Source organism: Falco rusticolus, chromosome 7, assembly GCF_015220075.1.
Source record: "Falco rusticolus isolate bFalRus1 chromosome 7, bFalRus1.pri, whole genome shotgun sequence".
Lineage (NCBI taxonomy): Eukaryota > Metazoa > Chordata > Aves > Falconiformes > Falconidae > Falco > Falco rusticolus.
Genome location: NC_051193.1, coordinates 61,532,171 through 61,550,180, shown reverse-complemented (window position 1 = coordinate 61,550,180; position 18,010 = coordinate 61,532,171). Strand labels below are relative to the sequence as shown.

Here is an 18,010-nt window from a genome sequence, read left to right as displayed (position 1 = left end):
GAAATGTGTGTGTCTTGGTCTTAAGGAACTGTCTATAGGCTGGAGTAGCTTAATAATCTTGAATAAGAGAGCTTCTTGGCTATAATTGTGGTATTTAATTTGGAATATCCCTTTACCAACCAGTAACTGAGCTTATATATGCAGCTTATCCTAGCAGTATAATGAGAAGACAGATTTCTGTGCTTCACAAGCACAATGCTGATGGAAGAAAAGGTTTTGAAGATGGCCTGAATCTTGTATCTAGCAACATACAGGCTTTATGTGAACTGTTACTGAGTTGGAGATGTCACGTGGATGCAGAAGTTATTCTCATTGACTGCTTCATGAGATCTCCCATGTGCTGACATGCCTTCAATAACTAGGGTGGAGCTCCTCACTTGGCTAAGAAAAGAACAGGGGATAAATAATTTCTACAGTTCTCTGCTGTCTTTTGAAGGCAACGTCCAAGTTTTTCATGGAGAGTTCCTACATCTTTGAGAAAACAAACGCATTTTCTGTGTACGATGAGGCATATGGCATTTGAAAGGAGGTTATTCCTGGAATTATGCAAGTATGCACAAAGCTTGACTGTGGGATTGATCCTTTTATGTTGCTGTCACTTCCATGTATGCAGAGCTGGTAGTAAGACTGAATCTTACACTCCCAGTCTGTGTTTTTTCCCAGCTGATTACTTATTTTGACAATGCAGAGAAGGGAGGGAAAATAATTTCTTTCTCTTAAGAGAGATCTTGTGAGAATATAAAAATTTTTGAAGCACTGTTCTAGAGCATACCTAACTAAAACTTATGCTTGAATTGCAAACCTCTTACAGCTTTAAAATGCTTACTGAAAGTTTCAAGTCAGTCTTTTTATAGGAAGTGCAAGAGTGTAATACCATTTTGGTTAGTTTCTGGATGTATTCTGGGTATATGCAAACTTGGAAAGTATTACTTGCGGTACCTGTAAAACCTATCTGAAAGTAGAGCATTTTTATCATTTTTTTGTATTTTGGCATCTAAGATTCTTTATAGCCTTACTCATAACAATAAGAAACCCCACTGAACCGAATGACATTGTTTTGCAGCCCTAATCCTTCAGGGACTATATTTTGTTGTTTATGGAGAAACTTGAATGTGGAGAGTATGGATGTTATTCACCTTGGGACCAATGTCAAGTTGATATGCACAGAACTGCAGTTCTGCCTCCGTCTGCACACAAATCTCCAGGTTTTGAGACCCAGCCTTTGTGCAAAGCTGTAGTGCCGTTAAACAATGGTACAGCAGATGCTCAGTGTGCTTGTGAGAGAGGGGGAGGGGAGCACAGCACAGATTGATGGGCCATCTGCAAATATTTTTCCTAAAGAATCTGTAAGGCTAGAGAATCTTAACTGAAAATAGATGTCATTAGAGATCCCAACCTTTCTCTGACCCTACTCCTGTCTGTGTGAGGCAGAAATAGCCACGCGTTCTGTACAAGTGTTCCTGCTGACCTTTTTTATTGTATTCTGCAGTAAAAGCTGAGGTGGTACAGGGAGAAGGAGGCCAGCACACTCTTGCTCCTGCACTCCCTCAGAAAAACAGGCTGCCTTGTATAAGGCCTGGGTTACAACGTAAAAGGTAGCAATCTTCTGAGATCTTAAATTGTTGATGCTATGCCCTGGGACCCTCTGGTACTGGAGGATAGTGGTCATCATAGAACAGCAGTGTGCTAGACTTAGGGATAAGGTTGAACTCTTGCATTTGCACTAGCACTCAGCAGCAGATTGAAGATTGAGGGGCTTCTACTGCCAAATATATACAATATTAGCTGCAACTTAATTAATGGCATTCCTTCTGCCAGGGCTATGTGTAATGTGAACTATCAATGCTAGAAAAATTTTTTTTGGCTTGTTGGCTGGTTTGTGGCAGTAAATTTGGGTGCTTATTCAGTGTGAAGTATCATCTTTATTTTGGGGAAGGATTGATTGTTTCTGCAAATTTTGGGATGCAAGCAGAGCTAATAAAGCTTTTGGAAACAATGCCAGTAATACCTTACCATCCATATTTTTTGCTATCTTCAACCTAATTTTCTGCCTGTAGTTGGAGAAGAAATTATGAACAGGATATGTCAGAAAGTGTGGTCATAGCTTGTCCTTAAAGCTATACTGTATGTTCAGTAGAACAAATCTTTCCTCATCTTTAATTCTTCTCTTTTGTTCTCTTCTTTCTTCCCCTCTCATCCCTCCGTCCCCTGAAGGTAATAACAATGATGGTAGGTCTTAGTCTACTTTGTATTGTAAGGAAAGACCAAAGTCCCGGATCAAAGGCAGCCTAAAATCTTCATCAAAAGGCTCAAAGTCAGGATTTTGTTGCAAAGTGCCATTGTCTTGTCCCTACAGCAGTATAACCAGTATGCTGTCAACAGTCTTGAGGTTGCTGTGTTTCCCTGTTGAAGTTCTAGATTGCAGAAAACATTTGCGGCTCCAAATGGGCAGTTTTAATTGTTTAGTATAGAGTAGCTTGTCAGTGGCCACCTTCAAAGGTGTGAAGAGGCCAGCTTTTCTATCAGGGTCAATATACCGACAGGTGACCTCTGAGTAAGGCTTGCACTGGAGCATGAGGCCAGAAGTGATTGTGTTACTTGGCTAGTATTCTTCAAGGGAGCTTTTTTCATTGCCAAATTTAGTCAAAGAGAAGAAGAAGCCACCGTCTCTTTTCTTGAAAAGCGGTACAGCATTCATTTTAGATGCATTCCTGATCCTCTTACCCTCGGTATTTTTTGTGAGATTTTTCTAGTTCTATTAGTCCCACAAGATATAAGTAGTTCCAGCAAGACTCAGACTAGATAGTTGTATCCTGGACAAGGTAACTCAAAAGGACACGATCTCAGAAGTTTTTCGGTAAAGCTACCTGAAGACCTTGTTGTCTGAATATAACACAGCAGGACTGTAAGCAGAAATTTATATCCAGGTCATGTGGTCACCATCTTGAAGTAATTGAAGGGCTCATGGAAGTAGTGTCTGTTGATGGTTCAGAATAACGTCGTTCAAAAAAATGCAAGACTCCGTCAGGTGCTAGGCACGTTTACCTGAGTGCAGTAGCAAGCAGTACAATATGGGTGAGTCAGTTCCAGTTTTCATCTGTTACAAGGTATTTTATATTCTTTCCTCTGGATCTGGGGTTCCGTTAGGGCTGTCCTGTGAAGGCTTGCTGTAGGAGATCTCTGCTGCACAATGGGTCTAACCTTTGCTAACTCTTCTGTGTTTTATATAATGCTTTATAAAGTGAAACATAAAAATTTACTACTTTTATGCCAAAGCAACTAGATAATGATATAATTTTTCAAGCCTTCTATGTGTACCAAATGACCTTTTTCTTCCTTTTCTGCACTAAGCAAAATTTTTAATTTAAATTTGGATTTATAGGGGAAGATTTCAGTAATATATTAACTTGGTTTCTGAGTTTCCAGTGAGTATCTTAAACAGAAGAAACTTCGTATGTTTGGAAATTAGGTTGGGGCTATTACATGTGCTCCAGTGAAGGTGAGAGAAAGGTTTACTCAAACTGAAAAGTAAAGGTTAATGACAGAGGAGTGGATCATTTGATTATTCTTTGGGCCCTGCTTTTAATTACAGACAGTATTGGAGCTTAGAATCTATTCAGAACATATAAATAAGCTATCTGTGACCTTCTTCAGCTTGTTAGACTAAAGGGCTGGAAACACAGAGGTGTATGGTGAGGGAACAAGTCTGATTTGATACAGTGCAGAAATTCCTAGTGACAACCTTTATTACTTTAGCTTTCCTACCCCGAGACTGAAGATGAACATGGAAGACCAAGTCATGGTATGACCAAAACACAAAGCTTCTTTTAACAAACTTAAAATTGTAGGCAGAGATGTTAAAGTCTTTCCAGTGGGTATATGAATTCCTTTATCAAGTTTCTCTGTTTTGCTAATGTAATAAAAAGAACCCCACCCAGCTAGTCACATTTTTTTTAATTAGTCTGAGTGACTCAGCTTGATACTTTAACTTGGATAGCATCATACAATGCAGAAAGTATATATATATATCATAGTGCATATCTGTAAGTCCAGTAGCTGTGTTGCTGTTTCCAAGTCTAAATCTTCTTTTCTGTCCCTTCATTTCTTTAACTACGTTGTAGGTAATTGTAAACTATTAATCATTGTAAACTATTTTTCTTCAGGAATTATTCTCATCTAAAATGACACTAACTGTGGATAAGTACTGTTTCTTTTACGCTTCACTTGTATTTGTTAATGTATGTATTATCGGACATCTGAACGGTGCATTTCTTATGGACTTCTATTTCACAGAGTTAGTAGGAAAAAATAAGAACCGGAGCAAATTTCACAGTCAGCAACCTTGCAAAGTACAGTCACTACATCTTGTGTGTGTTTTTCATAGGAGCAAAGAATAACAAGTGGTGTATTGATTTACTTTGTTCTGTCTCGGACTCCACCTTCAAGCATCATGTAAATGCCAGAACGACTGACAATGATGATGAAATACATAGCTCTAAATCTCCTAGTTCACTCATAACTTTTTCATCTTCCCCTACTGATGAAACAAGACGACGGTTGAATTTTTTTCTGATAAAGCAATATAGCTTTTGATTACAAATTACCACTCTAGGAGAAGTTCTGTTGTTTAATAGCAAAATGCAACATTATTTAAAGAAAGTGTTGGTAGTTTAACTCTGTTCATGAACCCTGTCCAAAAATACACCACACTATTTAAAGTATATTGTCTGTAGCAGAAAGCCTCTCTTTTGTTTTTTAAAGGAGTTTTGGTAGCACACCAGACCTGGGTGGTTGTTCTCCTAGGAAAAGGTGTAAGAAAACAGTTACTGCTATGTTAAAATGGAAGAAATATTTGCTGTGGGGGGGAAAAAAATAATCTAGTTCTCTGTAGCTGATAGCTGTAAAAGGAAAGTACACTTTGGGAGGGAAGAACCCAGGTAACTCGATAAGCATTTATTTTAAAGTGTAGGTGCATTGCCTTACGATTCCTGTTATTTTAAGAATGTTGTTGGTGAAGATGCTCTTTCTAAACTGATAGTTGAAAGATATTCTGCCTGTCTTTTATTCATTTTGAGATGTGATCTGTAGCTCTGTGGCTACTATTTTTATTCATTCTATTTAACTTTTTTACTCCATCCTCATCATATTTTCTCCTTTTTTCCTGCCTTCCTGTTGCCATCACTAGTACTGAGTATTAAGGTGATGTTTTTCTGAGGGAGAGAGATGTATCGTACTTGTCTCCCTCTTTGTTCTTCCTTCCCTTCTCATCTCCCATCTCCCTGCTAATAAAACCAACAGCCCTGATCCCTTGGAATTAGCTTTGATGCAGATTTAAATCTAGTGGCAGAAGATTTGGCAGAAGTTAATGGGTTCTCTTTGGTCCAATGGAAGTTACAGCCTGTATTAAGTATGGCTGGATATTTTCAAGAGGTCCATTGTGTATGCCTATAAATACATTAAGCATGTACAGTATAAGACTGTTTTGTGAATGCAGTTAACTCTTAAATTTTAAAAAAATTTTCAGGGAGAAGAAAGCCATAATTGATCCTTCTTTGTTCAAATACAAAGTCCAACCTGTTAAAGAACTGTATGAGACCGTTATCGTTAAAGCATCTCAACTAAGGTAAAAATGTGTATATGAAAGGTAAAATTGTACTTCATAACTGTGTGAGTCACTGTAAGATGTTTTTGATGTAAAATGACATTTTAAAATAGCAGAACTACTAATGAGAGGCACTGGAGCAAGATGCTGTATGCGGCAGGCTTTCTGTAGCGAGGGTTCCAAGCCTTACTACTGTTAACACAGATAACTCCTTACAAGTCTCTGCTTTCATTGGCATGCAGGTGAGACCTGCTGTTGCTTCTGATACCTGTGCCTACTGCTGTGACTGATGGAGTAGGTGGAAAAAAAGTTTGGGAACCCTATTCTATAATATTAATGAACTATTGGCATTGTGAGTGCTCCCTCTCTGTGGTAGCATTGCTGGTTTGAAAAGTTGGAGCAGACATTGGCAGTCAAACTGCTTGACTGCTTTAAAATGGAAAGCTGCAAAGAATTTTTGCTTCTTAAATAATGTAACTTTGTCTTGAATTTAGTTAAAACTTTTTTTTTAGAGTAGATTTTGCATCAAAACTTCTTAAACTGGATACTTTGGGGAGAAAAACACAACCCTTCAGTGATTTCAAGTCATTTAGTTCCAGCATGAATGGAGATTAGATTTTTCATTAACTACTCTTAGTCATTTTCTTCTTCCCATGAAGTGGTGCAGGTTCCCTGGGATGCCAGGAAGCATTTAGAGCCCACTGTCCTGCAGCGAGGAGTGCTGCAGCCTGACCAAGCAGTGTGTGAATTCACCCCTCTCGCTTGTTCAGTGCCTTACCTCCCCATTTAGAGACATGAATGCTGCTTTCCTGCTGTCCTTGTTTGCTTGTTTGTTTTTACCCTTCTCTGAAACAATCAGATTTCAGTTTTGTTCGGGGATTTTAAAAGCTACTGTGATAGAAAGGAACGTTTGGAGGATTTAGTGAGGATGAATAGGTTGTGGAGTTTGTGTGTGTATAGAAGAGGGCATACCAGGATCTTCAACACAAAAAATACAGGTGCATAAAACGACCGTTGGGGTTTCTTGTTCATAAGGAAACTTCTAATTGAATTGAGATTGCAAAGAACAGCTGCTCATTACAGTAGTAAGGGTGTAACTTACAACTGAGAAAATGGTCGAATCATATGATCTGTTACATGTGTTCTTGCACATATTGTCAGCTGTACTTAATTATTAAATATGTTAGTTGATAATGCTACCTTTCTTTCCTGATACAGCCGGAGGAAACATCTCTTTTCTCGTGATAGACTTAAACTTTTTCTGAAACAACACTGTGAACCACATGATGGAGTCATTAAAACTAAGGTAAATAAGAAGGAATAATTTGTGGGATAGAATTACTGACCCTACTCAGTCTTTTTTTTGCTGCTCTTTACTAGCTGCTCAGAGCTTCTTTTAAACTACTTGAAGATTAGCTTTTTGTAAGTATAGTATATTGAGTTAGTATTCGACTTTTCCAAAACAAAATGATGAATACTGCAACTTTTTCTTGTAAAAATAAGATTTTGTTAATTTGTAAACAAAATGGTAGTTTTTCTGTACATGAAGCAGAATTAAATTCACTGAATTTCCCTTTAGCTACCAGTTTACAGAAGTCCCCAAAACAAAAATGGGAGCTTTTACCTAGAAAAATGTTAAAAATATACTGTGTTTTAATAATTGCTTAGTCTAATGCGAGTTGTTTTCATTCTTGAAGGTGTGTAGCTGGTATTTCAAAGACAAACTATTTTGTTTTGGTACAGTAAGTTAATATTATTCAGTTGTAATGCTTTTAGCTGGAAAATATTTTACTGTAGATTGAATTCAGTATCCTGTTCGTAAGTGGAACAGAGGTACTGAAGAGTTCATGTGGCTAGAATGGGCTTTTGATGAGGCCGTAGATGTTGAATATGTATTTTTTTTTTTTTTTTCATCTTATGTGGAAAGATATGGTGATACTTCGTACAAGTTCAGACTAAAGTTCACATCTTAATCTGTGCAGGATAACTGAGAATTTCTGTTTCCTTGTGCTGAAGGAATTGAGCAGCTTTTCCCACACTGACCAAGTGGGCAGCAATTTCCCCTGCCTTGCTGTGCTGCAGGAAATCCTTGACTCTTCCACTGCCTGTTGCAGTCTTGACCCTGAAATCCTGCTTATCTTCATCTTGTTTTCAGAAAGTAGTGTACTTGTTTATTATATTTTGTGTGTAAGGGGAATCCTGGTACAGCTGTGTAAAGGCTCTGAGAGAGGACAGTCTGGTCTCTGGAAGTTGTGGAAAATGACAAAGACAACTAATATCTCAATAAGTTCGTAACTTTCAAGTTTGTCTCTTTTAAAGAAATAGAAGAAAATAGAGCTGAAAGGGATAAACCACCTCCTTCCTTGGGCTTGTTAGCAATCATACCCTTGATGTGATGCGTGACACATGGGTCCAGTGATTTATTAGCAATGCGTCCTGGTACCTCAGGAAGATTGTTACAGTCTGTATATGCGTGCATTGTCATTGTCTCTTTGGACTTTTTGTGGAGTGTCTCCTTGTTCCCTTGCTGATTGCCTGCATTTCAGTGGTTGTGTGAATATGTCCTGTTTGGGGTGTCTCCTTTGCATCCTCACCTGTATCACCTGGTAGGGCAGGCTTCCTTAAGTCACCAGACTGAGAGAGTCAACTTGCAAAGAAACTTTGACAATTCAGAATGAGAAAAGTCACAAATTTTCTCCTCTTCCAAAAGTGTTTAAATATGATAGAGAATTATATGATTCTTCAGTAAATTAATTTTCTGACTGACTTTCTGCCAAAAGTCCTTCTCAGCACATTTCACCAACTTGCTAGGAAGACTGTGTCCAGCTGTGTTTGCTAAAAGGCATCTAAAGAAATAAAATCTTGCCAAATGAGACCAAATTCTATTTTCAGATGTGTGACTTAGAGTATTTCAGAGTTCTCCTAAGCCAACCAGTTGTGGATGTACTTACTTTTATTGTCTTTTGTGAATTAATGATTAATTAGCTTATATTTATGAAGAGATAAGAATTTCACAATGAATATCTGTTTTCATCTTTCTTACTAAGGCAACATCAATTGCAAAATATAATCTAGCAGAACAAAATTTCTCCTACTTCTTTCCTGATGAGCCACCCACGTTTATCTTCAGTCCTGCAAGCAGGCGGCGAGGGAGACCTCCAAAGAGGGCATCTACTAGTCTTGTAAGTAATAACATTTCTAATTTCAGATAAAGGCACATCAGTGTAGTCTTCTGTTTTCACTGAACTTTCAGAACAGTTGGAACACATAGTTGATGTGCTTTTTTTTTTTTCCTTAAGGATGAATTGGGGTATATTACATAACTATAAAGCAATCTAACAGCAATTAAGCTGGTAAAAGGGACCATACTTGATATGTTATCTTCCTATTTTTATCTATCTTATTTCTGTGATCCCACCAAGAAACTAGCTTTTTATTGTGTTGTGAAGGCATGCTTGTCCCTTCTGGGAATGATTAATAAATAACTTGCTGAAAAACTTTTTGATCTGTGCTCTTAGATATAATTACGTCACTTGCCCTCAGATACAGTTATATCATTTGCCTCTATTTAAACACAGCAAAGCTTAGTGCTCTAAACTACTTCATTTAAAAAGAAAACTGGAAGAAAAAGGTTTGTTTTTTCTACACCACACCACTGCTCAAAAATATTAGGCAGGATCTCTGAGTAATTACTATGTTTGTGGGAAACCCTTATAGCCTGTTTTTATTATTGTTTTAGGGAACAGTTGAAAAATTGGGACCATCTATTGCTGGTCATTTCATCATAGATATTATGTTCTTTTTTTTTTCTTTTCTTTTTTCCCCTCCGTCTCCAAATTGTGTATCAGGAGGATGATGTTACTACTAAACAAAATACCCAAGGAAGCAAAAGTAAAGTAGCAAAGGAAAAGACAAGGTTCCAGAAGCAAAAAGAAGATATGCAGGCTATGGGTAAGTTGAAGTTTAGTCCTGTTGACTAGTAGAACCAGTTTTTGCAGGTCTGAGTGCAGGCCATAATTAGAGTATTTTTGGGGTTGTACCTTTCAAAGGGAAAATGTAATAAGAGTGCCCTGCCACCGCTGTACTGCAAAGTGCTCCTTTCAGTGGTTAGAACGGTTGTTTTCTCTTTATTTCCCCAGTTTAAAATAAGAAAAAATATAGGAAGCTTGCAGTCCAGCTGTGTTGATTTCTCTTGGATAAATAAAATCAAAATACATTTTTGCAGAAGTTTGGAGTGTAGGGTTATATTTAAATTTTACCAGCTGAAGGTATATCAGAACAAACATTTAACACAAATCAATCTATTGTATGATAGAAATCTGTAAATGGAAAAACTACCTCAAAACTTAAGAGAACTGCAATGCTTTCTAAACTGGTAATAATCCCTAAGGAAATCTTGGGTCTTTCTGAAGATATCTGTGTGTAGATATTTAGGGTACATCTAAATGTTCTGCAAGATTACTTACAGTATGTTTAACAAATTTTTCTAATTAAAAGAGAACAAATTACTTAAGAGGTCTTTATTTTTGATTGATTGAATTATTTTGGCTTAGTTTTGACCTGTTTCTGATCTATTTAAACTTGATTTCAAATGAAGTAAGGCAACCCACATGCCTTTTGTATGGGTTTAACTAGGTATGCTGTTGCTTCTTTTGAGGAGGCAAAGCTCAGACAAGGGTTGTAAGCACTGATAAGGAAAGGCTTTCATCTGTGGGAACATTTCAGTGAACTTTTGGTTTCTACCTCATTTCTATTATCGTAGAATGTTTGGGGATGGCAGGGACATCTGGAAATTACCTAGTCCAACATGTGCTTAAATAACTGCAAAGTTGTCTGAGGCTGCTAAGAACCTTTTCCTCCTAGGACATGGGGACACTGGAGTTTAACAGGCTCCATTGAACTCTTGTGTCCACTTTTCTGCACAACTAGCATTTATTTATGTGCTGGAAATTATGGCGCAGAACAAGGCAACAGAAGCTTTGATGTTGATCAGCTTCCTTTCTTGTGTGGTGTTAACTACAGCCTTTAGAAGGCTAGTTAAAACACATTATGGCTTAATTCTATCTTTGTGTTATCTTATTGCTCCCCAAAACCCAATGCCCTTGAAACATACAGTTACAAACAATGGAAGAACAATCAGCCTTGAGATAAGCTGTGTGACACGGAGATCCAAATGTGTTTATATTTTCTGCCACCTCATTAAAAAGCTGTCACAACGTGTTGATATTCAGAGTTTGTAAATGCTTTCTGTTCTTTCTGTTGAGGGGACAAAATGATGGTGAATGCATCAAATAAGTAAGAGTAACAATAAAAAAATACGGTGATGTCACACTTGTTCTGTGTGCTTGTTTGTGGCCCAGTGTTTGCCCATGATGATAAACTTTTTTAAAGATGCAGTTCTTTAATTTAATACCAGCAACATGTTATACTAGTTGTTTGAAAAGTATGATCCCATCCATATGACACTTAAAATTATACTCTCAAATATACTAATTAATGTAATCCAGTATGAATTTTACCTGTAAATAACGTTTGTTTAGATTGTCAATTACTGACTTTTGGAAAATCTCTTATGAAGACCTGCAATAGTACTTTACTAATGATGTGAAAAGGTAGCAAAATACCAAGTACCTTGAAAAATCAACTTTCTCGGTATGTAGAATACTGGAGATCAGCTTCACTGCTTTTGTTTGCTGGGTGAGAGGCATTGCTGATATGTGTAGTAGCTATCTGTAAAAGCAATCTAGCCCATTTTCTGAATTTTATAGGAAAACGTAATCAAAATCTTTGAGTGCTATTCACTTGGTAATAAAAGTAAGGATCTTTTTTTCATTTTCTGCAGTTGTGATTCTAGCTTTCTTGTTTATTCAATTGAAATGGTAAGCCCCCGACCCCCTTCTATTTGTTAGCCTGTGTGTGGGTTGGCAGACATTGTCTGTCCACAGAAACTGGAACTCTGTATCCTGCTGTTTCTCTGCAGACAACTACAAAGAAATCTGGAACTCCTCAGGCAATAACATTTATTATCAATTAAAGTTCAGCTTAAACTGTAACAGAAGTAAAACTTGCACAAAACCCAATGAAATACTAAGTAGGTTTCCAATGTATTGACTTTTCTGTAATTCAGTAATAATTAAATATTTAAAGATCACTTATTTAAAGGCTTTTACTTCTACAAATATTTCATGATTATATGCCACACCTAGTTGTGACATGCTTTTATTAAGCAGTCATTATTAAATCTGTTGCTGTAATTATATGTGGTTGGAAGCAGTTCTCATCTTTGTATGTCACTTGATAGAAGCCAATAAACAAGTAATAAACATCTGTATACTCATAAAAACAGAGAAATCTGACTTTATTACAGTGATGACAACCTAATAAAACATGTATAATACTTAGGCTTAAAATTCTGATACTCTAAAGAACTTTCAAGTGATTGAATTTCTGATTGGCATAGAAGCAATTCAGTCTTCATAACAATATCTTTTTCATATGGTAATTATAAAAAGATCAGTCTATTTAGCACAGTTTTCTTTCACAAAAAAATAATTTTATTTAAAATGACTTAGTTTTGTTTGTTTTTTCCTTTGTAGCTTTTGAAAAGGCTAAATTAAAACGAGAGAAGGCAAATGCTATAGAAGCCAAGAAAAAGGAGAAAGAAGATAAGGAAAAAAAGAGAGAAGAATTAAAGAAGATTGTGGAAGAAGAAAGAATGAAGAAGAAAGAAGAGAAAGAGAGACTCAAGATAGAAAAGGAAAAAGTAATGCATTTGCAGTATAGGGTTTCGTATAAATGGCTTTCTAGTTTACTTGTTCCTTAGTTGCTGTCTGCTTCAAGTTATTTTCCATTAACTGTTTTCATTCATAGAAATGTACTTTAGAAGAATAGGTAGTTAGTTACAGGGTATGATTATGGAATTGTATTTCTGGATAACGTTCTCTATATTATAATTTTAGTTCACAAAAAGTTCACTTTGAACTTACTTCTGAGGTAATGTGGTGGGTTTGGGGGTTTTTGGGTTTTTTTGTTTGTTTCTTTTTCCCAAAAATGCATGACAGTATTTGATTCGATAGTTGTCTTCTACTGAAGTGTTAAAGACGGTGTACTGCATCAGATTCACAGCATGTTAAATGGTTCTGGGTTTCCTCGTGGCTTCTCTTTGGATGGAAATTGCTAAATAACTTTTTGTCACTTTGATTTTATTCCAGTGTATTTTAGCACATCCACATCCACTATCTGTTTTGATGATCATCTTTTGTGGCTACCTTCATAAATACTCTTATTTTTAGATATTTTTTTTCCTTGGCGACTTCCATTTAAAAAAACCACCAAAACAAACAGAAAAAAGTGTCTAATCCAACAAAGTATCACCACAGTTTACTTCTAAACAATGTTGCCAATATCATCTAGTAATTTTTGTTTTGTACAAGATTATTTCATTCTAATAAGTATGTCTTATTTTTCAGTGTGATTGAAATAGGAAGTGGTGCAGTTCTAGAAAATAGAACAGGGTGATCTGACCATATCTTATATACAATTGTCACACCCTTTTTCAGGAAAGAGAGAAGCTGCGTGAAGAAAAAAGAAAATATGTGGAATACCTTAAACAGTGGAGTAAACCTAGAGAAGACATGGAATGTGATGACCTTAAGGTATGGTTGAATTTGGACTGTTCATGCTCTTAGTTTACAGGGTCGCCAAGCTAGGTTCCCTAACGCAGAGACAGATCTAGATCTGATCTAAATGCTAGGGGTTGTGATCGCCTGCAGTCATATAATACTTCCCAGTGGTGATGCTAATAGGAACATCTGCATCTGCATTTTTTCACTCTCTAGAAAAACTTCACAGGCTGTTCGCAGTCTTAATGTGGAACAGATGTCTTTTTAAAGCACAGGCCTCACTGAATAGAGGGTATTGAGTATGCCTGAATTTTCTGTTAAATATGCAAGATGAGCTCACCTAGAATAAACCTGAGTTACTTAAAAGATCTGAGTACTGAGGAAACCAAATTTTTGGCTGCAAAAGGTAGAACGGACATTAGCTGCTTACTCCCTTTGGCATTCTTTTGATTTAAACTCTAGCAGTATCCTTGCTTAATGAGCATCTATCTTCCTGGATGATCCTGGAAACCTACAGAAATTAACTGGAGTTTACCTCCCAAAGAACGTAAATATTCTGAACAGCAATATAATGTGGCTGTACATAATGGAAGATTGTCTAGTGTTATACACTTATGTACACCTTATTATGATTGATTTTGGCAGGGGATAGTGAAAGAAGGCAAAATTGTCAGAAACACAAGGATGTGGGTTTATTTGAGGTACACTGAAACATGACAGACTCAAAGAGGACAAGCACGAATAGAGGAGAGCGTTAAATGAATTGAAATGATAGCACTGGTTGGGAGGAATATGAGAATTGAATGTATTTGCAAGGAGAGCTGTATAGGCCATTGAAGATAGGAGTGAGAACTTAGCTGTGTATAGAAAGAGGGAAGAAACTCAAGAAAGGGAAGAGCATTGTCAAAACAAGAGGAAGCTAAGCAAAACAGTGCTGCTGTGTTTCAGCTGGAAAAGAAAAAGGGGAGGGGGAAGTGGTATCATCACTACAGTGAAAATTACCAAGAATATGAATAAAGACGAGTTTAGGTGAGGACTGCTTTTTAAAAGATGCCTTTAGAGGAAATGCATGAAATAACTTACTCTTTTCTTCTGAAAGCATAATATTTGGCATTCTTGTTAATGTGTTTGAACTACTGCCTTTGCGGTAAGGAGCCATCTTTCTCAAAATTGTTTGACTCCGCTATGAAACATGAAATGAAAGCAAATATTGAAGAGTTACATCAAGATACTAATTTGAAAGTCAAACTCAGTGTTAGATAGTGTCATCTGTGATTTGGAGGTGGTGTCTCTGTTAAGTGGTCTTGTTACATAGTTAGATCAGCTCCCCGTAACATGTCTTACAGCTATCATAACTGCCTTACCAATGCAAAAAACCAAATACCTGAGCGCTCACTCATTAGACATGATCTTGCATATCCTAATATTAGATGGGTGTGTGTGAATGTGTTGGGGTTTTGTTTGCTTGTCTTAGCAAGCAATAATGAGTAACTTTTAAAAAATATGTTTATTTTTGCTTGTCTGGACAGTTCCAGCTTAAATTCAAAGCTCTTGTGAAATAATACAGGTTTAAAGGAAAAATCCTGACAATTGGTGGAACAAAGATACAAAATCATTCAACTTCATGAACATAAATAAACTCTTACCTAAAAAGACATGTCCAAGTTGTGTGCTTTTCCATTTTTAAAGTTAGTACTGCTGCAGTTACTACCATGAGAACTGATCGTGTCTTGCAGAACTATTTTCAGTAAAATGTAAAGAAACCAAATAGATGTACTCCTTAGAATCACAGACTGTTTGGTTTTAATCACTTGTGTACTCTGTAGAGACCAAATACAGTGTTAAGTTGTCCCATTTGTATTGCAGGAACTTCCTGTTCCAATGCCAGTGAAGACAAGACTTCCTCCTGAGATCTTTGGTGATGCTCTGATGGTTTTGGAGTTTTTATATGCTTTTGGAGAACTTTTTGATCTTCAAGATGAATTTCCTGAAGGAGTGACTTTAGGCAAGTTGTCATTTATGTGGCAAGGGGCCTCAATTTTGTGATGTCCCTTGTCCTACCAAACATCTTAAGTGCACCCAAGTACCAGTGTTACAAAATTTTCTGTGAAGCTTTAATATGTCAGTGCTTACAAGTGCATATAAATCCAGTTTTCTTAGTCAACTCCTGCAGTGTTTATAAAATCAAAATTAATTTCAATGTAGAAGCTGTTAATCTGTTTGTTAAAATGTCTACTTGTACTTCACTGTTGCAGTTATATAGTAAATAACGTTCTTTTGTCAGCACTCTCTCTGATACAATCACCTTAGGAATATTTGCAGTAAATTATGGAAAAGTAACTTGATTATAATACCTGAAGGGAAAAAAAATGTTTTCATTCTTCAGTACATAATCGTTTTCCAGCTTTGCGGCAAAAGTGACGCTTCTTAAACTTTATTCACAGAAGTTTTAGAGGAAGCTCTTGTAGGAAATGACACTGAAGGCCCACTGTGTGAATTGCTGTTTTTCTTCCTGACTGCCATCTTTCAGGCAATGGCCGAAGAGGAAGAGGAAGTGGCCAAAGATCAAATAGCTGATGCTGAGACCAAAGGTCAGATCCTTAATTTTACTGCTGAAAAACTGAAATTCCACTGGAATTAACTTTAAACTGCATGATTTATGGCATTCCTTTGTTTAACCTTGTCTTATTATGTGTGGATATTGTATGTAAATGGACTTGCTTTTTCTCTTTTATCTGAAATTAAAGCTTTAAACTGAGCAGACAGGGTGGGATCTGGGGGAAATGGAGAAAAAGCAAGCTCATTCTTACTACAATTGTATCCAGCGAAGCATAATAAGCTTTTAACAGCACTGCTTATGTTTTGGAGGCAAGGGGAAACTTGTCTTCACCTTCCTCCTCTTCCTTCAGCATGGTTAGATGTTTCTCCTGAGGGTCAGGAAAAGGCATTTTCTTAAGTCTTCTCGAAGGTCTTTAACTGTAGCTGTAAAAAAAGAATTCTGGACCTAACAAGATGAAAAACTAAAACTCCCCAGCATAGCTGTAACAGAGAACTCGGTATTCATTGTCCTTGAAGACTTGGAAGTATGCATCCACAGCTCCTAGATACTACAATGTCTCTTTTTCCAGTAAAGGATCTCAAAGTCACTCTGCTTTTGGTCTTCACTCTAAGGCTGAAGTTGCCCATGTTTTCAAAGGCATTTGGTACACGCTAACCACTGATCAGAAGGAGGTGCCAGCTTTGTTCCAAACTTACGTGGTCCTGCGTTTGTGGACTGCCAAACTTGCTAACTAGTTAAAGGAGAAGCTTTGACTCTTCCTGCTAGTCTTTATTTCATTAGAGGTAGATAGGAACTTAAGAGCACTCCCTGTTTGAGGTCAAATGAATCTATGAATCCTGTGGTGCCCCCTTAAGACCACCATGTGTGAGGTGTAGGAAGGTTCCGTTAAATCCTTCCTTGAAGACTGTGCCTATACTTATGATTAAGGTTAATGTCCAATCTATAAAATGTCTTTTATATAAACATGTGTGTTATCTTCAGCAATAGAGGCTGCTTTTGTTAACTGAATAAAGTTACAGATTTGATACTGTGTTAACAAATTTAGACTGTATTTTAATCACTGTTGAAATTAGCCATTAAGCTGTATCTTATTAACTACTGAGAGCATTGCTTCGGCAATGTGCGCAAGGACTCCATTATCAGGTAATCATAGAAAAGTTGATTAGATTCTTTATTATTCATAGTACTGGTCAGAAAAAAGGTAATAAACTTTCACATTTTAATTTGACGATGTGGGGCTGGCAACTGCAAAAAACCCTGCCATTTCATTTCTGGTTTAGCAGAGCTGTGGGAAAGGCACTTCATCTATTATCTTTTACTTGCCTTGCGACTTCAGTTTCTTGTCACTCTTGTTTAGACATCTTCATTCCCATGAAATAATTATGTGATCTCAGCTTTGTAATCCTGACTAACCAAACTAGTAGTAGTCAGCACATTTGCTCACTTGAATTCTGTACAGGCAGTGTTCCTGCAACAGAAAACACCATGGGTGTGAGATTTTTCTGTGTCAAGTTCTTTCTCAAACAGTGTTATACAGATTGCAGCAAGAGGGGAGGTACAGAGGTGAATTTTTGTAATGTCCAGGTGACAGTTTTTAAATGTCAGTTATCATGCAAGACTCTGTTGTGGATTTGCTTTTTATGTAGTCTTAGTTTGGATTTGTGGCTCTTTATTGACTTGGTGACTCTGTAACTGCTTAATGATTTGGACTTGAACAAAGTGGAATTGTTGAAACAGCATACAACGCTGAAAAAAATTCGACCAACCCTCTGGAGAAATACCTGTAAGTGCTAAGGAAACTTTTGGCTAAGAAATAGGAATTTTGCTGTTTCTGCCTCTCGCTGCCTTGCTTTCCTGGTCAGTTTGCTAATGTGTGATGTTCCTTATTAAGTGCAGATGCTTGTTTTGGTGAAATATGGTTTCTCTGTAATGCCTTAGTAATTGTATTTGTGCAGAACAGTAAGGCTATATCCAAGTTACAGATCAAAAGTATATGCTGAATGGTGATAACCAGTATCAAAATGTGTGATTGGTTCAGATGGTCTTTCCTAAAAGCAAAGTTGTGATAGGAAATAACAGCTCATTTGAGGGAACAAAATTTAAGTGTTCTTGCATTGTTACTTGTTTTCGCTTTCAAGCGTGTTTATGGATTTGGTTTTGCTGCCTCTCATGTTGCCGTTGTGCATGTTTTGTGCATTGTGGTTGCTGTAACAGCTTATAGGGAGA

General features: G+C 36.9%; 1 protein-coding gene across 2 annotated transcripts in view; it reads left to right on the top strand.

The window, feature by feature from the left end:
- Positions 1–18,010, top strand: part of BAZ1A (bromodomain adjacent to zinc finger domain 1A) — a 65,199-nt gene that overhangs the window by 21,079 nt on the left and 26,110 nt on the right. For both annotated transcript variants that reach the window (XM_037393549.1, XM_037393548.1), the window contains exons 5-12: positions 5,525–5,623; positions 6,821–6,908; positions 8,650–8,784; positions 9,451–9,553; positions 12,199–12,365; positions 13,162–13,257; positions 15,091–15,229; positions 15,669–15,815. In XM_037393549.1, coding sequence (XP_037249446.1) covers positions 5,525–5,623; positions 6,821–6,908; positions 8,650–8,784; positions 9,451–9,553; positions 12,199–12,365; positions 13,162–13,257; positions 15,091–15,229; positions 15,669–15,815 — 974 coding nt within the window. The remainder of the gene's footprint in view (positions 1–5,524; positions 5,624–6,820; positions 6,909–8,649; positions 8,785–9,450; positions 9,554–12,198; positions 12,366–13,161; positions 13,258–15,090; positions 15,230–15,668; positions 15,816–18,010) is intronic.